The sequence below is a fragment of the Sitophilus oryzae genome, unplaced genomic scaffold, assembly GCF_002938485.1.
Source record: "Sitophilus oryzae breed Bouriz unplaced genomic scaffold, Soryzae_2.0 scaffold_1018_pilon_pilon, whole genome shotgun sequence".
Taxonomy (NCBI): Eukaryota; Metazoa; Arthropoda; class Insecta; order Coleoptera; family Curculionidae; genus Sitophilus; species Sitophilus oryzae.
The window spans coordinates 1,847,867-1,867,787 of NW_022145636.1; the positions used below are offsets into that span (position 1 = coordinate 1,847,867).

Consider the following 19,921-nt stretch of genomic DNA (forward strand, 5'->3'; position numbering starts at 1 on the left):
TAAAGTTTTTTTTCGAAATAAAATAATTTGGGAATAATTGGACTCACCCTGTATATTCGCCATTATTTCATTAACGGAAGTCAGCATGTTAGTGGTTTTTTACTAGTACACCAGAAGCGCATATACGGGAGGGGTAATGAGGGTAATTACCCCTTCTATAAAAACTTGCCTTCAATTGACATTGATTTAGATGTCTTTCAGGGCACTTAAATATAAAAAAATCCTGTTTAAAATAAAAACAGGATAAAATAACTTGTTTTTAACGTTTTCTTGGTTGCCAAAAAAAGAAGAACCGGCGTAAAAATCAAAAAATCCAAGGGTTTCTTCCTTAAATCGTTCCGGTGGTTCAATAGCAATGACAGGAAAGACAGTGACCGGCATGTTGGGGACCTTGCCCCCTACTTTTGTCCGTGGCGCACTTATAAAAAGGAAAGGTACGGCCCCCCGCGCCACTTCAGTGCGGTGCAAATCAATCGCCAAACATGTTGAAATACGTGAGTACTTTTTCCGTTACAGTTACACTAACCTACATGCATACCATGACACATTTTTTTAAATATTCACTGCCCTAATTATTTTTGTTTTGCTTTTTGATTAATTCTTTTGTGAAGATGTCATATTTAATTATTTGAAAATACTTGAATACACTATTTGGTACCTTTATATTAGTATATACAGTGTGTATCAGAAAAATGGATTATTAGCAATTTGTTTAAATATTGTTAACTATACAGGGTGAGTCTTAAATAAGTGCAAATATGTTCAGGGCTGGTAGATCTCGATAAAAGAAACATATTTTCTTTTTGCCGTTTTTCAAAAAGTCCAAAATAATGGAGTTATTTTACTTAAAAAATTTTTGCTGCTTAAATTTTAAGTTAGGGGGTTATTTTCTGGGTTTTCTTTTTTGAAAATTTAATCTACTACCATGTTGCCATATTATCAAGATATTATGTTTTTAACTAAAAATTTTTTTTTTGGAAAAATTACAAATTCTTAATTTTTTTTTTGGCGAAAAAACCTCATAGACGTGTTTCTGCATTTGAAATGTACTACCCCTAAAATATTTGCATTTATTTTAGACTCACCCTATATATGAGAAGAATGGTTTATTTTATACAGTATATTTTTTATACAATATATTATATTGTGCGTCCCAAAAGTGACTCACACCCATAACTTTTTTATTTTTTTAGTTAAAAAACGAGATTAGCTATGTTAGTACATGACATAAATTAGGATTGATTGACGTATTCAATTGTTTTCGGTCACTTCCTGTTTCACCGGAAATGACTACAACTTTAGATTTTTAAATGGCACCCTCAGTATTTTTTTACTTCATTCGATAGAAAATTACGCTCTGAATAGAATGACATATCATATGTCAACTTTTGACATATGGTAACTCGGTCATATACTAACATACCAAATCTCGTTATTTTATCTGGAAAAATAAAAACGTTATAGGGGTGAGCCACTTTTGAGACACACCAAGATGGGGAGAAAATTTAATATTTTGAGTTGTTAAAATTTATACAGGGTGTGTAATGTAACAATGACTAATAGCAAACTTTCTTCTCAAATAGTTTTCTATAAGCTCCACAGTTGGTATCATTTTATAGAGATGTATTTTCTATTCTTTTAATGTTTTAATAATTGAATGTCTAATAATGAACTATGGGACTGCTTGATAAACTAAAAATATGTTTGTTTCTCTAAAACACAAGTTATATTATTTTATTAGACATTTAACATAGAGAATCTCGTTAACATAATTCTCAGTTCATTTTGAGGCACTCTGTACAGAAAAGAGTGAATATAAAAGCAATTTATATCATTATTTATTGACTGTCAACATCAAATAAAGGCACAGCATTCGTTTCAACTTGTCAAAGTTAAGACAAAAGCAGAAATTTAAAAGTACTACTCGACATAACAGAAACAATATCAATTAAAAAACTGGTATATGACCTTTAATATATCCCCATAGTCATGGGGACGGTAACACGTATTTATGGGCGTGGTAAATGGTACCATAGTACCATATCACACCTAACCCGACCGTATCCTGTACTGAATTTTTGATTCAAAATAAAAAAAAACCGCGTTTAGTAAAAAAAAAATCAGAATAAGACCAAATTTACAGCATATTTTTGTTATTTTCCAGTTTATGATAATATAATTTAATTTTTCATAATTGTATCGTACGATCGAAAAAAAAAACGGCGTCAAAGACGGCTGAGGCATGACAATCGATGATATTTTTGGCTAGGTCAATCTCTAGACGTTAATTACTAAAAATTGACATAAAGATATATGATTAAAGAAGGATAGAATGTTTACAGACACACATCTATTTCCAAAAAAATAGTTTCCCGTAATGGTACGTAAATGACGTGTCTAGAGCTTAACCTCGCCGAAATTATCATCGATTATCATGCCTAAGCCTTCTATGACGCCGTTTTTTTTTATTGTATCATTTAAAAGGCGTGGTTATGGAGAATTATGCTTAAATCTCGCACTTCCTTGATCTGAATTAAAGGCTGCAGTTTTATCAAAAGTTGACGATCTTGGTTGTAGTTATGTCGAAGGTTTTTTCGGCCAACCCAGGATATGCTAATAACTGGTTCAGACCTTTAATTGGAATGTGCTTGTACAAAATGCATGCATTGTTTTAGAACAGTTAAAATTTAATTCGTTCTGAGTATACAGGGTGTTTCAAAAAACATGGTCCATCTCTCATGGAGAGATTCCCCACGTAAAAGTTTGGTTTGGCTTCATAAATACAGGGGGTAAAGCCTTCATTATTTTTTATTTATTATAATTTTCCTCCAAGTGTTTTTAGTAATTGGAAAACAATTATTTAATAAGTTAAAACTAAAGATCTTCAAACTTTTTGAATGATTATTTTTAATTTGTTTTTAATATTTACGTATGTTATGTTTATTTATGTTATGTTCTTTAAAATCAAAAACGCGATTGCTGTACATTACTAACATCTACAGATGCATGAGCAATACATTTATTTTTATTAGATTGTATTAAAAAAGCCTCTTTTATCTTTCTTTTAGAGTCTACTGCTTCTTTAACCTCACTTTGTTTTATTTATTTAGATTTACGGCTCTAATTCTTATATGACTAAATTTTTTGGACAATCTGTATAATTTTGGTATTGTTTCCGATCGCTATCTACATTTTCGGTGTAAAAGTATATTTATATAACGTTATATACGCCTTCGCGAATAATATCTGACCGCAAATGAAAAGAAGTAGAGCATTAAGTGGCGTTTTACAAGGTTAATACATGCAAAGTTATCTGAATTAATTCCTTTTGCCAGATACAATTTTAGAAATTCCGTTTAGAACAAACAGGCTTTTATGTAAGAAATGGAGTGTCAAGTTATGTACAGTCGCCCCGTTATTGCGAAATTGTGATCTTGGAAGTAATAATAAGTATTGTAACAAAGTAATCTACCCGGCTTTCCTTGGTGTGATTCTTTATGCTATTGATTCAGTTATTTTTGCACTTCCTTCTAGAGTCAATTGAATAAGTATTAAAAATGAATCGTGAGATTCGATTTACTGCTTAGAAGATGGATACGCATCCATAAAATATCACAGCCATACTACATAATATATTGTAACTAGCGTATACTTCGTTCGCGTCGAATTAATCAATTGTAATGGTGATGATAAAGCAAAGCAAGAATTTCCATAAACATATAAACTGGATAAAATTTTCTCACATTTATGTCAGCATGAGAAAAAACAATATGGCGATATTATTATATAACTTGGTAATATTTGAGTGGTAGTTTCATCTCGTTGGAATTTGACTTTCGAAAAATCCCTTTGCCAAAAATACGCTTTTTACGTCAAGCAGTTTAAGAAGAATCGTGGTTAAGAAATTACCCAACTTTTTGGAACACCCTGTATGATTTTTTAAAAAATTTCAAAATATGTATAAAAACCAAATAAATTATGCTTTTCCAAGCGTTTTCCCGAAAGACTAACCGTTTTTTCAATAACAAATATTGTAATATTTGAGGGGCGTTTTCACCCTCTTGGAATTTGAGGTTCGAGAAACCCCTCCTTATCGAACCTCTACACCCCACAGTCAATCCGTTTGGCAAAAATCAGCTTTAAACGTCAAGCCGTTTAAGCAGAATCGTGATTACTCAATGGTCATATTTTATGAAACATCTGTATAAATTTATAAAAAATCTTAAAATATGTAAAACAACACAATAAAATATACGCGTTTAAGAGTTTTTCCGAAAAACTCACCGGTTTTTAAATCAAAAATATTTTAATATTTGAGGGATAGTTTCATCCCCTTAGAATTCGAGTTTCGAAAAATCCCTAAAGACCCTAAAGCCAATCTGTTTTCCAAAAATCAGCTTTTTACGTCAAGCGCTTTAAGCAGGATCGTGATTAATCAATGACCAGATTTTTCGAAACACCCTGTATACATTTTTAAAAAATCTTAAAATATGTAAAAAAACAAAATAAAATATACGTGTTTAAGCGTTTTTTCGGAAACTTGACCGTTTTTTAAATAAAAATATTGTAATATTTGAGGGGTGGTTTCACCCTCTTGGAACTGGAATTTCGAAAAATCCCTTCTTATCGAACCTTTACACCCTAGAATCAACCTGTATGCCATAATTGAGCTTCTTACGTTGAGTGGTTTGAGCAGGATCGTGATTAATCAGTATGTCAGTCACTTAAGGATTTTATCTACCTATATCTACAAAGTTAAGCGGAAGAGTTTTGATTGCATTGGTTTCAACTTCTATGCGGAGGGTGTTAATCTTTTGTTATTATAGTGTAGCGTTTTTTAAACCACTACCACTGCGAACGGCAGCTTTTCATCGGAGAGCAGTGGTGGATAAGGTATTTCACTAGAGAGAAAATTAATCAGTAATAATTAACAAAAGATATATAGATATTGGGCGCCAGGCATGTACAGAGAAAGAAAACACAGTTGTATAATACTTAAAACTAATGACTATATTTATTCATGACGTTCTTTGCTGATACATGACATTGTAGAGTTCTAGTAAATATATAGTGGTTTATGTCAAAGAAAGTGGTGGTAAGAGTCGTACTAAATATCAATGAAAACAACTACGATAAAATACAGGACGTGTAAAGTTTAAGAGAAAATATGAAATGTAGCATTACTTTAATTAATTTGATATATTCCATATGATGCTAAATCGAAGATGTTACAACCTGTAGATTCTAGAATCTATGTTTGATTATCCATCTATTAAAATAGTGCAATAATATCTATAAAAGTAATACCATTAAAAGACGTAATGCAATGAAACCTAAGATCTAAATTATATTTTAAAGATTATATTGACATGAATGTTCTTAACAATCTAACCACTGAACATAGTCTGTACGATATTACTTAAGATGTAGGTACGTTATTGTTTAAGACTGAAAATGTTTTAGATGTTAAATGTAAAACTAGAACTTAAATATACACTTAGCTGTTCTTTTATGTAACCTTGCTTCAAACAGTAGCAGCGTGAGGTGGTCTAGCATCTCTGTACTGTCTGTCGGCGATCCTGTTGGCCAAAACAACAAAAGAGGCCAGATTGAGGACACCATGAATCACTACAGCCGTAGCTACTGACTAGGCTTAGAAATGGGAGTGAAGCAGCATGGGACTCAAGCTACATCCACGCTGTGGCACTTATATGTAAGAAAAAAAATCATTCTTACTGGGGACCCTCGTCCACAGGACATCTGTACATAAGATAATGTCTGTACATAAGACACTACCCGTACCTTGGAAATAGTCCGTACCTTGGACACAGTCCGTACCTTGGACACAGTCCGTACCTTGGAAATAGTCCGTACCTTGGACACAGTTTGTACCTTAAACACAGTCCGTACCTTGGACACAGTCCGTACCTTGGACCCTAAAAATATGAAACTCTTGTTTAAAACCAAACAAGGTCTAATAAACAAAAACCTACCTCGAAATACTTAGAGGGCTCAATAAATAATAAACAACATGTCCTTTCTTCCATGTGACATTCTGGAGGACAAAAGAAAAGGGACGCCAACGTGCCAGCAAAACACAAATACAAGTTGAGACATCCGTAACTCTACCCTAAAAATATTCAATAATAATATCGAATCTATAAAAGGTAATAACTCATCTTTACCTGTAGCCTCGAAGTAGCAGCTGATACAAATTATACAGCAAGACTTAAATAATCACCATTTCCAAAAGCTGGGATACAACAGAGCGTCAAAACAAAGTGAAGTTAAGCACGGAGACAGTTGACAGAAGCGATGTTGACAGCGCCTCCTCAGAGCAATAACAGGGTTGTGTCGAACGCTAACAGGGTTGGCGACTAGGGAACGTAAAAATTACGCGTCAAATAAACTATCCGGCCTGAACGAGAGGGAATCCGGTGATGATAGGCCAGACATCATATATTATATATAAAAAAGACATGTAACGAACTAAAAACGTTACAATAGTATACCAAAAAAAAGATTAACCCCCTCTGCAAAAAAGTTATATAAAGACTATTTATAACCACGAAGTTGCACGCATTTGGCAAGTTTAGTATGAACAAATCGCCATATGTCTAATTATTTCGGACATGGGCCGAATTCGGCATCTGCCTCCAACATATATTATAATAAGTTGTTTGAAACTACTAAATTGATATTAATACATTCCTTTCTTTATTCTAGTTTGTTGTGGTGGCTTTATTAGCCACACAACACACCCTAGCACAAGACTTTGACTTTGCTCCACCAAGACCAGCACCCCCACGTGTAAAACCAAACTACTCAGGTCCTTCAGCAGCTCCAAGACCTACTCCAGTGCCCATCATCAAGCAAATTGACAGGCACAACGACGATGGCTCATATACCTACGGTTACGAATCTGCCGATGGTTCGTTCAAGATCGAAACCAAACTTCCCACTGGAGAGGTTAAGGGAAAGTATGGTTATGTTGATGATGTTGGAAAAGTCAGAGTTATTGAATATGGTGCTACCAAGTACGGGTTTGCTCCTGCTGGGGAGGGAATCACTGTGCCACCACCGACTTTAGTTGATGAGACGACTGATAAAAATGGGGAGTTGTTGCCTGAGTACGATTATCAGCCTGTGGATGAGCCTCAGCAAGGGAGTTTGAGGGCCCAATCAGCGTAAGTTGCACAATAAAAATAAAAAGTAAAAAAAACACTAATTTACCAGTACACACAAAAAACTTGTAGAGTGTGAATATTCGTGTCTTTTTCAAAGTAATATGTTTGTGGTTATCAATTCAAAATTTGTTAAGAGAGAGATGTCCACTTCAAATAACAAGCTTAATATTAGTTTTTATACAAGACGATAATGCAATTTTATCGTCGTGTATAAAACAATATTCTTTTCCATAGCGAGTTACGTTTTAAAAAATATTCAGAAATTATTATTTCAAGAAATTTATTACGAGAAGAAAAAATATTGTGCTGGGTTGGCGTTCGTTTCTATGTAATTTGACAAATAAATAAAGCTGTCTCTTTAGTTGTCAGTTTTGAGTCAATATTTTTTAATTCTATTTCGTGTCGATTGCTGATTGAATTGGAGCCAGAAATGGCTCAATACGAAATAAGTAAATTACCTCAGGCTGAGACGACAAACGCCATATCCAAACTACTTCCATTTAAATCCCGAATAACTTATGAAAAGGAATACAAAAATGGAAGCAATTAAAAAACGTGCGGGAAGAAATAAAGTTTTTAACCTATCCTCGCTGTTAAAGTATTATTTAATCTACCTTTGCGGTTAAAGTACTATTTTATCTACTATTTTTGATAGATATAAGACAATTTTAACAGTTGCTATGAAAAAAAAAATTAAAAAGCTCTAAAAACAAACATGCATTTTAGAGAGACATTAAATTAGCGGAGAATCTTTCTTTGCAGACCTATTACAATCAAGAGCTCAAGAGAAAATAAAGGTTTGAAATCTAAGAAAGGTGTTTTAATGTATTGCGCTGAATTAGTGTTTTATTTTGCTCTTGTAACACCAAAAGCTTCAACTGTAATCACCGTAAGTTACATAATAAACTGAGGTTTTACTAAGAGCTTGTTGTAAAAAAAAACCGTTTAAAAAATTACAGTTTTTGACTGTCTGGGAGGCAGTTTGACAGAAATCAGTATTTTTCTCTCTCAGCATGCTGAAGGTTAATTTTTCGCTTTTAAGAAACAATTTTATTTTAAAATACCTTCTGATAATATAAAAAAGAATCTTTAAAGATCCTAAAGTTTAGTTTATAATTCTATTTCTATGAAATGTTTGATATAAACTGAGAGACATCAACAGCCGATTAGACAACGAACCCTCTACTTAAATTTATTACTTTTACAAGGTATATTCATGCAAAATAATCCATTTGAGGATGAAATTTACGTTAATTGTAAAATTAATATTAAAAAAATATAATTTATTATAATTTTAACAGTTTAAAAACTATGATAAAGCTGGTTTAGTGTATAATATTATTATTATAAGGCCATGAATATTGTGCTCAATTTTTAGCCTTTTTTATGATATGTACAGTATTCACAGGTTTGAAAATGCTTATAATGTATGTATATTTTAATATGTGTTTGTTAGATAATGTTTCTGTTTATATGTCCTTATACAGGTACTTTAAAAATACAAAGGATCTTTTTACTTTTCAATAAACAAATATAAGATCAACAGATATACGATTATAATATATAATGAAGATCGACAAAAAAAACTTTTTTAATTTTACTCTGTCTGTCCGTCTGTCTGTAGCACGGTAACTCAAAAACCGCTAAACCAATTTTAACAAATTTGGCACAAAAATACTGTGGCACCCGAGAATCTGGCCATTAGCTTTTGGTAGGGGTGGAGGTAGGTAAGGGGGTATGGGAGGGGGTTAAAAACTTTAAAAAATCGTAACTCCAAAATTACAGTAGCTAGCGAAACGCGGTTTTCAATTTAAGATTAGGAATAATATTTGCAACAAAATTTATAATAACTTCAAAATCAGTCAAAGTCGCAGTTTTTGAGATAATTGAAACTAAAAGAACTGCCTACCAACTTTCTATTAACATATTTTAGTATGGGCGGTTTAAAATAAATTAATACAGGGTGTAAAGAAATAATGCTTTGTAAAAAAATGTTTTTTTTTACGTAAAAAATATACATTAATCTTCCTCAAAAAGTATTTTAGGGCATAGGTACATACGAACTCTTTTTTTTCATTTTTATGTGAAGTATCACTTAGAGATGTGTTATACAATATTTTTTCTTTTACACCCTGTATACATTAAGGGGAGTGTGCGAATAGTGTTGCTTTTTATATATTATTTAACATGAATTTATATTCGGTTTTGTGCATAATATTTTATTGATTTTCGATAATTTTAGACCAAAACCTGTCCCAACCAGCACATTCGAATTCTCTTCGGGTCCTGTAGCTAGACCTGCTCCAAGACCAGCTCCACGACCTGCTCCAAGGCCTGCACCAATCGAATACTCCGCTCCACAAACCTTCGAGCCCGCACCAAGACCTGCACCAAGTACGTACCAGAACAAGATATACAGGGTTGTTCACCACATACGACACGGAGTATTGTAGCTAAATGATGAGATTTTTACAAATTGTAAGTTTTGGGTTCGATGAAGGACTATTAGAGGTACAATTTAAAAATAATTTTACAAGATACAGAGTGTCCCAAATAAGTAAAAAATATCAAAGTTGTATTTTTTTAAATGGAACACCCTGTATATTATTACATTTTTAGTTTCTACGATTAAAATAAAGGTAAATTTGATTAAGGTTTATTATACTTAAACCTTACCGTTTTTGAAATATTTTCAATTTTGTGAAATTGCAGTAAAAATTTTAAGGCTTCATTTCTCCAAGGGTATCGAAATTTTTAATACTAAATATACAGAGTGTCTAAAAATTTATTTTAAATAATTATTAGCTTCAAACGGCAATAACTTGTTTAATTTAAATGGAATACCCTGTATATTTTACAAGAATCAGATGCACAATTTAATTGTCTATCAAATTATATTATACCATTTTTTACCTATCTCTTTAAGTTTCCGTAGAAAATGCCTTTTCTTGTAAATTAGAACTTATTTATCAATATACCCATGGACTATTGACATTTTAGATTATTTTTAAAGATGTACCAAATTTTTAAAGAGTACAGATACTAATATTGTCGATATAATTCGTTTATTTAATTAAAAAATAAAAAAAAACTGTTTATATGTTTGTTAAAGAGGATCAATTAATATGATTCCAGTATTCAAACTACATTAACTGACTCTTTACGTTGATTAATAATAATTGCTCCAAATACTAAAAAACTGAATTTTGTATGGGCATTAGACAGTGTGATAAAAAGTAACACCTTAAAAATGATATTTCATTTTTTAATCAATGCTTATTTATAACAACAGAGACTTTAATTTGATAACTTATTATAATACTGATTTCTGACTCAAATCCACATTTATTATAATAATTTATTAACGAACACAATTAAGTATGTAATTAATTAGTATATGGGCGGAAATAATGGTGTTATATTTAATTAATGGTATACTCTTTTATAAAGATTTAAATAGTTTTCTTTTTGCATACAAATGGGCTAGTAATATTATCGTTTTGCTAAAAACGATAATATTACTAGTCTATTACATTTTGTACATTTGTTGCTTTAAAAACAATCTAAAATGTCAATATTCCATGGATATATTGATAAATGAGGTCTAAATTATAAGAAAATGCATTTTCTACGAAAACTTGAAGGGATAGGTAAAAAATGGTATAATACAATTTGATAGACAATTTAATTGTGCATCTGATTCTCCTAAAATATACCGGGCATTCTATTTAAATTAAAGAAGTTATTGCCGTTTACTGCAATTTCACAAAATTGAAAATATTTCAAAAACGGTAAGGTTTAAGTATAATAAACCTTAATCAAATTAACTTTTATTTAAACTTAGAAACTAAAAATGTAATAATATACAGGGTGTTCCATTTAAAAAAAATACAACTTTGATATTTTTTATTTATTTGGGACACTCTGTATCTTGTAAAAATATTTTTAAATTGTAGCTCTAATAGTCCTTCAACAAACCCCAAACTTACAATTTGTAAAAATCTCATCGTTTAGCTACAATACTCAGTGTCGTATGTGGTGAACAACCCTGTATAATATCGTAATCTGTTAAAAAATATCAGTTAATACATGGCTATTAACATTGGCAATGTGGAACATACAATAATATGTTAAAAATTGCGAAAGAGTATGTGTCTTAAGGTGCTTCCTGTAAATACTTGTTTTTAATTGTAAGGTATAATATACTGGGCGTTTTAATCGGTTTTGCCTTGATATTCAGAGCGGTACTGTGGTATGACACTTGGCGGTCATACGCCAGTGGGTATATTCGACATAGAGCGTGATATAAATAAATATGTAGTTTATCCACATTCAGAGCTGTCAACAAGTCAGTTTCAAAAAGACTTAAATTTTAAGTCTCATGTGATTTCTAAAATTGAAACGATTCAAATTTTAAGTCAATTTCAACATAAAGTTTAAATGATTTAAAAGTTAAGTCTTTGTATTAAATCATTTTCTTCCAAGTTAAGTCATTTTCATAAAAAACTTAAATCAATATAACGTATCCCAAAAAAATCGCCACTGCAAGAAAATCTACAAAATAAAATAGTTAATTTTTGTAAACACTTCTGCGTTAAACCTAAACGGACGCTGCTTGTCAGAAGTTAGGTTTACAAATACAGGGTGGCCCATCGAAAACGTTCCGCAAGGCATAACGGCCAGGTTAATTTTATTTTCAGAAAATCCAAAAATACGTCAATTTTGTTTGTTAGAGAGACAACTTTTGCGACAAAAATGATTGCAAAATCTTCAACCCTCTAAGCGGGGGTGTCATCCCCCAACTTTTTTCAAATGGGGAGGGGTGTCAAGTGGCACCGCAATGAAAAGAGCTTTCAATTTTCTATATTTCCCCGCTTCGTTTTTGAAAATCGGTCGAGTCATTGAGAAAATATGAAGGATTGAAATTTGAAAAGTATATATAAACATTTATCAGAGTAAATGATAAGGATACATTCCTTCGACCAAATTGCTGTTTTTTCTTATTATTTCTAGATGTTTACGCATTTTTTCACTTGCCAGGTTGAACGATCAGGTGCGGTAGTTGCTAGATAGCTGTTCTGTGACTTGTGCGTTGAAGTTCTTCTCAATATCGTTAAACTTTTTAACAATTATGGTGTACTCACTTGCAGAAAAAGTGGATATAATCGAACTTTATTTTAAAAATAATGAATGTGGCAATCGGTTTGCGCAGATATTCAATGAACGCCATCCTGGCAAACACCTTTATGGCAAAATTGTTCGCGATTTAGTAGCAAAATTTCACGAAACTGATTCCGTTATGAATAAAAAGAGGCAGAGGGAAAATCCTGTAGTAAATGAAGCTATGGAGGTATTCGTATTGGGCCAAGTTGCCATGGATAGTACGCTGAGTACAAGAAAATTAGCCAATGAGATCGGCGTGAATCGTACAAGTCTCCAAACGTTATTAAAAAAACACAAGTTCCACACGTACAAAATTCAGTTGGTACAAGAACTCAACGAAGACGATTTTGATCGTCGCGGGCTGGTATTTTTGGAAATTCTATTGTGGGTCAGTTTAACGATATTAATAAAATTATATAAGGATTCTTGCCACTTAACTGCTAATATAGAAATTTAATTCTACGCTGTGTTTGTCATAATGCGGATCAACCTGCTCCCTTTACCAAGCCTCAGTGGGTGTCACTTCTTCTAAAGTCAGTACTCCCCCACCTCACAAACCCTCCATTAGAAAAGCCTGGCATTATGTCGTTGTGTCCAATATCCCATCTCCCTTTACGGCAAACCAACTGGCTCACTATATCAAGGTTAAACTTGGAACTTCGGACTTTATTTGTTGCTTTCCTATGCTTAATAGTGAGGACAGCTAACGAACAAAAAAATGCTTAAAGTTTATCTCTTTCCGTCGTCGGAAGCAAAAAAAATATAAAGAATAAAGAAAAAACTATTTAAAATATTTAAATTCAACTATTCGAGAACACTTTAGTGTTTTAAAACAGATACGTCTACAAAAACGTCGACGTTCTGACTTTTAAAATGACATTATATCAATTAAGTTAAACTTCAAAATTAACAATTACTACCTGATAACAATAATTACTTAATAAGGTAAAATCTGTAGATGCTAGTAATGTATGGCAAGCAGCTTCTTTGATTTTAAAGAACATAACATATATAAACATAACATACCTACGTAAAATTAGTAATCATACAGAAAGTTTGGGGCTTTGACCTTATTAAGTAATTGTTATCAGGTAGTAATTGTTAATTTTGAAGTTTAACCTTGACATAATGTCATTTAACAGAACGACTGGACGCGCGTTTCGCTAACCACGTTAGCATCATCAGCAGATGATTATAAACTGTTAGATTAAAATAGTTTATTATCATCTGCTGATGATGCTAACGTGGTTAGCGAAACGCGCGTCCAGTGTAAAATAAAAGTGTTTTGGTGTATTGTGGTGATTTAGTGTTTTTATTTAACATTGATAAACTGTTTTTTCTGTTTTTGGTACCCAAAACTTTTTTTTTGCGGCAAAGTTTACAGAATAAAATATATCGGTCACCGATATCGAAAAACGTCACCCACCGTAGAAATGCTAATATTGTCAATATCAGGCAGAGTTACAAATATTTAGCCATTTAGGATAGGACTTTAAATAGAAAATTCATTAAAATAATTAAAAAATCCGATTAAAACCAAAAAAAAAAATTGATTAAAATTAAAAAAATCGATTTTTAATTTTTTTTATAAAAATCATGATTTTTTGCACTCTGGTACATAATATCTTTTACTTTTTGGATTCCACGTGAAATTCTAAACCTGTTTTGTGTATAATATTCTATATTCTATATCGAACTTTAATCGTTTTTAAAATATTTGCAATTTTATGTGAGGGATGATGCTTTTCAGAGCAGAAGAAGGGTAATTAAAACATCTTTTCACCGTTGATGTAAATTTTAGTACATTATGGTTTCCTATCTTTTAAAAAAGCTTTTGCTCTATTTGCATTTTTATAGTAATTGATACAGGGTGGTAAAAATATAATAATACTTACATTCATAAAAAAACTATAAAAAGTTGACTGTATTAAATAAAAATCTCCGTTTCTGTTTTTCTATTAATCTATTATTTATATCCTATTTTTCTGTGTCATGGGTAAATAAGTACTTAACGCATTAACTATTGTATAACTTATACAGGGTGGCGCACCTCATTCGCCTCGGTTGATTATACGAAAACAGAAAGGTGTAGAAACAAAATATTTTATGGGTATATGTGGGACGGCAATGTGCATCATTTAAAATTATTTTGAAATGTACAGGGTGTGTCAAAACTAAGATCCATACCAAAGTTATATTTTTTCTTATGGAACACCCGGTATTTTATTTCATTTTTGAATTCTTGGATATAAAATAAGGCATTTATTATAAGGGTTTAATATGTTTAAAAGCTTTGGTTTTTGAGATATTTAAAGATATTTAAATATGCATGCTATAATAAAAAAGTTTGTCAACACCCTGTACAGTACTTCTCGGGATTAATTCTTGTGTTAACTTTCAAGCCAGAGAAATAAACTTTACTAAGAAATTTGATTGCTTCCTTACATGTATACAGGGGTAGGTAGTATTTTACATAAAAAATTGGTTATTTTAAATACAACACTATGTATTTTTTTAAATAAGTCGAAGCAGATTTAAATGCTCTTTCAAAGTATATTAGGGTTTCCTATCTGGCTCAGATTTTGAATAAAAAGCGATTTTTTAATAAAATAGTAATCAAGATGGCTGGTATCGCCATGGCAATTTGCTAGTGACAGTTAGTAGCTAATTTCAAAATCGACATTAGTTTACTTTTATTTAATTTACCATAGTTTAATAAGTAAGTATTGATTATTTTATCAAGAAAAATAAAGAAGTAGTTCTTCTTCTTTGATTTATATTACGATGACTTGTCCATTCATGGTAAATAAAAATAATTACAAAAAGGATTTTCTATAAAAGAACCAATTAAGGCAAATTAATTTTCTTCACTTCCAGCGACAGGTTTCTGCCTAATATACCACACTATCAGCTTTGCGAAATAGGAAAAGTAGTTTTTCAAAGGAACACTTGTCAAATTAAAATCCTTCAGGCCAACAAGCAATTGTCCTCACAAAATAAAATCACTAGTAACATATCCATTCCTTCCACCAGCAGATACTGCTTCGTTTTTTTTGATACTTAGTTATTAACCTTCGTAGGTAAATTAAATAAAAATAACCTGTTATATAAATTTAAATAAAGTCCATATACTAAAGTCGATTTTGAAAATAGCTACTAAGTGTCACCAAAAAATTGCCATGGCGACACCAGCCATCTTGATTACAATTTTATTGAAAAATCGCTTTTTATTCAAAATCTGAGCCAGATAGGTATAGGAAACCCTATTATAGTTTGAAAGAGCCTTTAAATCTGATTCGACTTATTTAAAAAAATACACAGTGTTGCATTTGAAATAACGAAGTTTTTATGTAAAATAAATATTTAAAATAGACCAGCAATTTTTGATATCCCTGTATACATTTAAGGAAGCAATCAAATTTTTTAGTAAAGTTTATTTGTCTGGCTTGAAAGTCAGCACAAGAATTAATTCTGAAAAGTTATGTACAAAGTGTTGACAAACTTTTTTATTACAGCAGGCATATTTACATATCTTTAAATATCTCAAAAACGACAAGATTCACAACCAAACCCTTATAATAAATGCCTTATTTTATGCCCAAGAATCCAAAATTGATGTACATTTCAAAATAATTTTCAATTATGCACATTGCCTTCCCACATATACCCATAAAATATTTTAAAAATAGAAAACAAATTTCTTGCAGTAGAGGTAAATCCCAAGCTCACCTGATGATGGAGTAGGGCTCCGAAACCGGTAGTGAGAGCAGGTTGATCCGCATTATGACAAACACAGCGTAGAATTAAATTTCTATATTAGCAGTTAAGTGGCAAGAATCCTTATATAATTTTATTATATACCTCGACTGCAAGAAATTTGTTTTCTATTTAACGATATTGAGACCGCACCTGATCGTTCAACCTTGTGACAAGTGAAAAAATGCGTAAACGTCTAGAAATAATAAGAAAAAAAAGCAAATTGCGGTCGAAGGAATTTATCCTTATCATTTACTCTGATAAATGTTTAAATAAACTTTTCAAATTTCAATCCTTCGTATTTTCTCAATGATTCGACCGATTTTCAAAAACGAAGCAGGGAAATATAGATAATAGAAAGCTCTTTTCGTTGCGGTGCCACTTGACCCCCTTCCCATTTGAAAAAAGTTGGGGGATGACACCCCCGCTTAGGGGGTTGAATATTTTGCAATCATTTTTGGGGCAAAAGTTGTCCCCCTCACAAACAAAATTGACGTGTTTTTGGATTTTTTGAAAAAAAAAAATATCCTGGCCGTTATGTCTTATGGAACGTTTTCGATGGGCCACCCTGTATACAAAATTTGCCTAACGAACAAAAAAATGCTTAAATTTTATCTCTTTCCGTCGTCGGAAGCAAAAAAATTATAAAGAATAAAGAAAAAACTATTTAAAATATTTAAATTCAACTATTCGAGAACACTTTAGTGTTTTAAAACAGATACGTCTACAAAAACGTCGACGTTCTGACTTTTAAAATGACATTATATCAATTAAGTTAAACTTCAAAATTAACAATTACTACCTGATAACAATAATTACTTAATAAGGTAAAATCTGTAGATGCTAGTAATGTATGGCAAACGCTTCTTTGATTTTAAAGAACATAACATATATAAACATAACATACCTACGTAAAAATTAGTAATCATACAGAAAGTTTGGGGCTTTTTGGTTTTACCTTATTAAGTAATTGTTATCAGGTAGTAATTGTTAATTTTGAAGTTTAACTTGACATAATGTCATTTTAACAGAACGTCAACGGTTTTAGTAGACAGATACGTCTACAAAAACCTTTTTTTTTAAATAATTAATTTATCATAAAAATATATAAAAATCTCATTTAAGTCACTCTTTTATAAAAAGATTTAAATCTTTTAAAAGACGTTTTTAAGGATTTAATTCTTTTTCTATTTTGCAATAAAGATTTATATCAGAAATCATTTTGAAAGTTACTTAAATTTTAAGTCTCAAGTCAGCTTTCGTAAAATGATTTAAAAACAAATAATGAATATGGCATTAAAATTATTTAAAAAAAAAGACAGCTCGCTAGAACAAAGAGAGTTAAAAAAAAACATAATTTGATGCAGAAAATTTTGGTTTATAATTTATAACATTAAAATATTTTTTTTACTAGTTCTACATAATTTTCCTTCCAGGTCCCTCATTCTCACCCCTGCAGGACTTCAATATTCCCTCCAGACCAGCCCCCAAGCCAGCCTTCTCCCCAGCTCCTGCACCCCCAAGGCCAGTGTTCGCCAACGCGGCCCCAGTATCAGTTGAAAACTTTGGCCCCCCAAGTAGACCGGCTCCAGCTCCTAAGTTTGGATTTGCTGACCAAGGGGCCACCTTGCAGTCACCATCCAGGTACACGTCAGTCCAGTTTTTCTAGTTACGTCAGTATATTTATTAGTTATTAGTTGGGAAACCCAAATATGTTTTTTTTAAATTTATACATAATATATAGGGTGATTCGTAATGATCCTTAGATTACTGCAAGAGATACCAACTTTTGAAAATATTCAAAAAAATACTATCACCGTTTTTCCATAAATGTCTAAACTACCATCGCCCTGAGTAACCCTGTATATGAAAAGGTTTTGCTCAAAATATGCATCAAATGTGACAATTTTTACGAAATATGAAAATATCTAAAAAATACGTTTATCATGCAAAATACGCCCTTTACCATACTTGGGTTTTCCTAGTTATTAAAATGCTTTAGTAAACATATTATATTTATAACGTTTTTGAAAAACAACTTAATAAAACCATGTTATTTTTAGACCCCCACCTCAACCATCGTTTGCACCAGCACCCAGGCCAGCGCCCCAATACAGACCTGCACCAAAACCTTCAGCTGGTCGGCCAAATGGAGGCTCAATCTTAGATCAACTCAGCAAAGACTATGCTTTACCACAAGGAGACTCAGCACCACTGCACGATATCAGTTTTGGCTATTATTAGAACAAAAAAAATGTTTTTTAGGATTTTTTCAATTTAATTTTCGTGAAAAATACCATGGGAGACATACTTACTTTCTTTGAGAAGTAAAAATAACCCACTGTCTATTTTTTTATATGTTATTTAGTCTGTCATGGTATTTATATTCTTGACTTCTATTTATTTTTCTTTTCTATCCTGTATTTCTACCTCTGTACTGTTTCTGTCCTATTTTTTCTTACTTTTATCTAATTTATTCTTACTTTATACTTTTCTCTTTTCTATTTGTTATTTTCTTTCTTATTTTGATTTTGTGTTTCCATTTCTTTCATCTCTACTTTTTTCTTTTTTATCTCAAAAAAAACTCAGCACCATTGCACTCTATCAGATTTTTAATTTTCATAAAAAATACCATGAGAGACACAATTCCTATTTAAGAAGTAAAAACAGCTCAATGTCTATGTTTTTATATGTTCTTTAATCTGTCATGGTATTTGTAATCTAGATTTCTATTTATTTTTTCCATTCTTTCCTTCCTTATTCCCTCTATCCTGATTTTTCTTACTTTAATCTGATAATTTCCTCTTTTATAACGATTTCTATCTTTGACCTTTATTTATAAATCTTTTCTTTTTTCTTTTCTATATTTTTCCTCTTATTTTGACTATTCTTTTACTTTTATTTTTTCTTTTTTGCCTCAAATAAATTTATTATCAATTTAATTCGTCTTAGATGTTAATAAAAAACCACGAGAAAGATACTTCTATATTTAAGAAGCAAAATTAGCTCAATTACTATTTTTCTATTTTTTTAATTTGTTCTGGTATGTTTAGTCCTTTTTTCCATTTATTTTCTTCTTTGTTTCATTTTATCCTTCTCTCTTAAATTTCTCTACACTTTTTTACTACTTTCTTTTTCTCTGTATCACTTTGTGTCTTTAAACTTTATTCATATTCCTTTTCCTATTTTTCTGTGAATTCTATTTTTATTTTGATTATGTTGTTACCTTTCTTTTTTTTTTCTTCTCCTATATTATCTTTTTTTGATCTTTTTAATTTCTTTATTTCTATTCACGATTTTTCCTTCTTTTTTATTAATTTTTCTTTTCCTTCTAACATTTCTTCTTTTCTAATCTTTGTATTGTTCCTTTCTTCTTTAAACTATATCCTATTTGTTTTTAATTCTATTAATTTTTCTACTTTTCTATACTATTCTTTTTTTGTCATTTCTTTACACTTCATAATTATTTACCTTTTTTATTACTTTCTTCAATCCTCTTTTATTTTTTCTAAATATTTAACTCTTCCTTGACTGTTAACTGTAAAGCATATATAAAAAATCTGTACTATGTACTTTTTCAATCTATATATGCTTTATTTTCTTCTTTTCTGTGACTGTTTTCTATAATTTCCTATTTTTCTTCTGTAATACTTATGGTTGTCAGATGTAAAATCTGTAATACAAACCATTTATAGATTTCAGACTCTTACAGATGTAGAATCTGTAAATCTGCCTGTGTAAAAATCTTGCCTCTTAAATAAATAGCCTCTAAAAAAGGCAAAAGTTTGTACTTGTGTAAGTTAGACCTATTTTGT

General features: G+C 31.1%; 1 protein-coding gene across 2 annotated transcripts; it reads left to right on the forward strand.

Moving 5' to 3' along the window:
* The first annotated feature begins 457 nt into the window (after positions 1-457).
* LOC115875053 (extensin-like) lies at positions 458-19,359 on the forward strand. Of its 2 annotated transcripts, none has more exons than XM_030890401.1 (5): positions 458-494; positions 6,727-7,187; positions 9,430-9,581; positions 17,543-17,750; positions 18,170-19,359. In XM_030890401.1, exons 1-5 carry the CDS (start codon positions 483-485, stop codon positions 18,348-18,350), a joined length of 1,014 nt encoding a protein of 337 aa, XP_030746261.1. In that variant the 5' UTR covers positions 458-482; the 3' UTR covers positions 18,351-19,359. The 2 variants fall into 2 exon arrangements, with proteins under 2 accessions (XP_030746261.1, XP_030746268.1); XM_030890408.1 differs by having other exon boundaries at positions 17,543-17,779; positions 18,170-18,306.
* Positions 19,360-19,921: the final 562 nt, after the last annotated feature.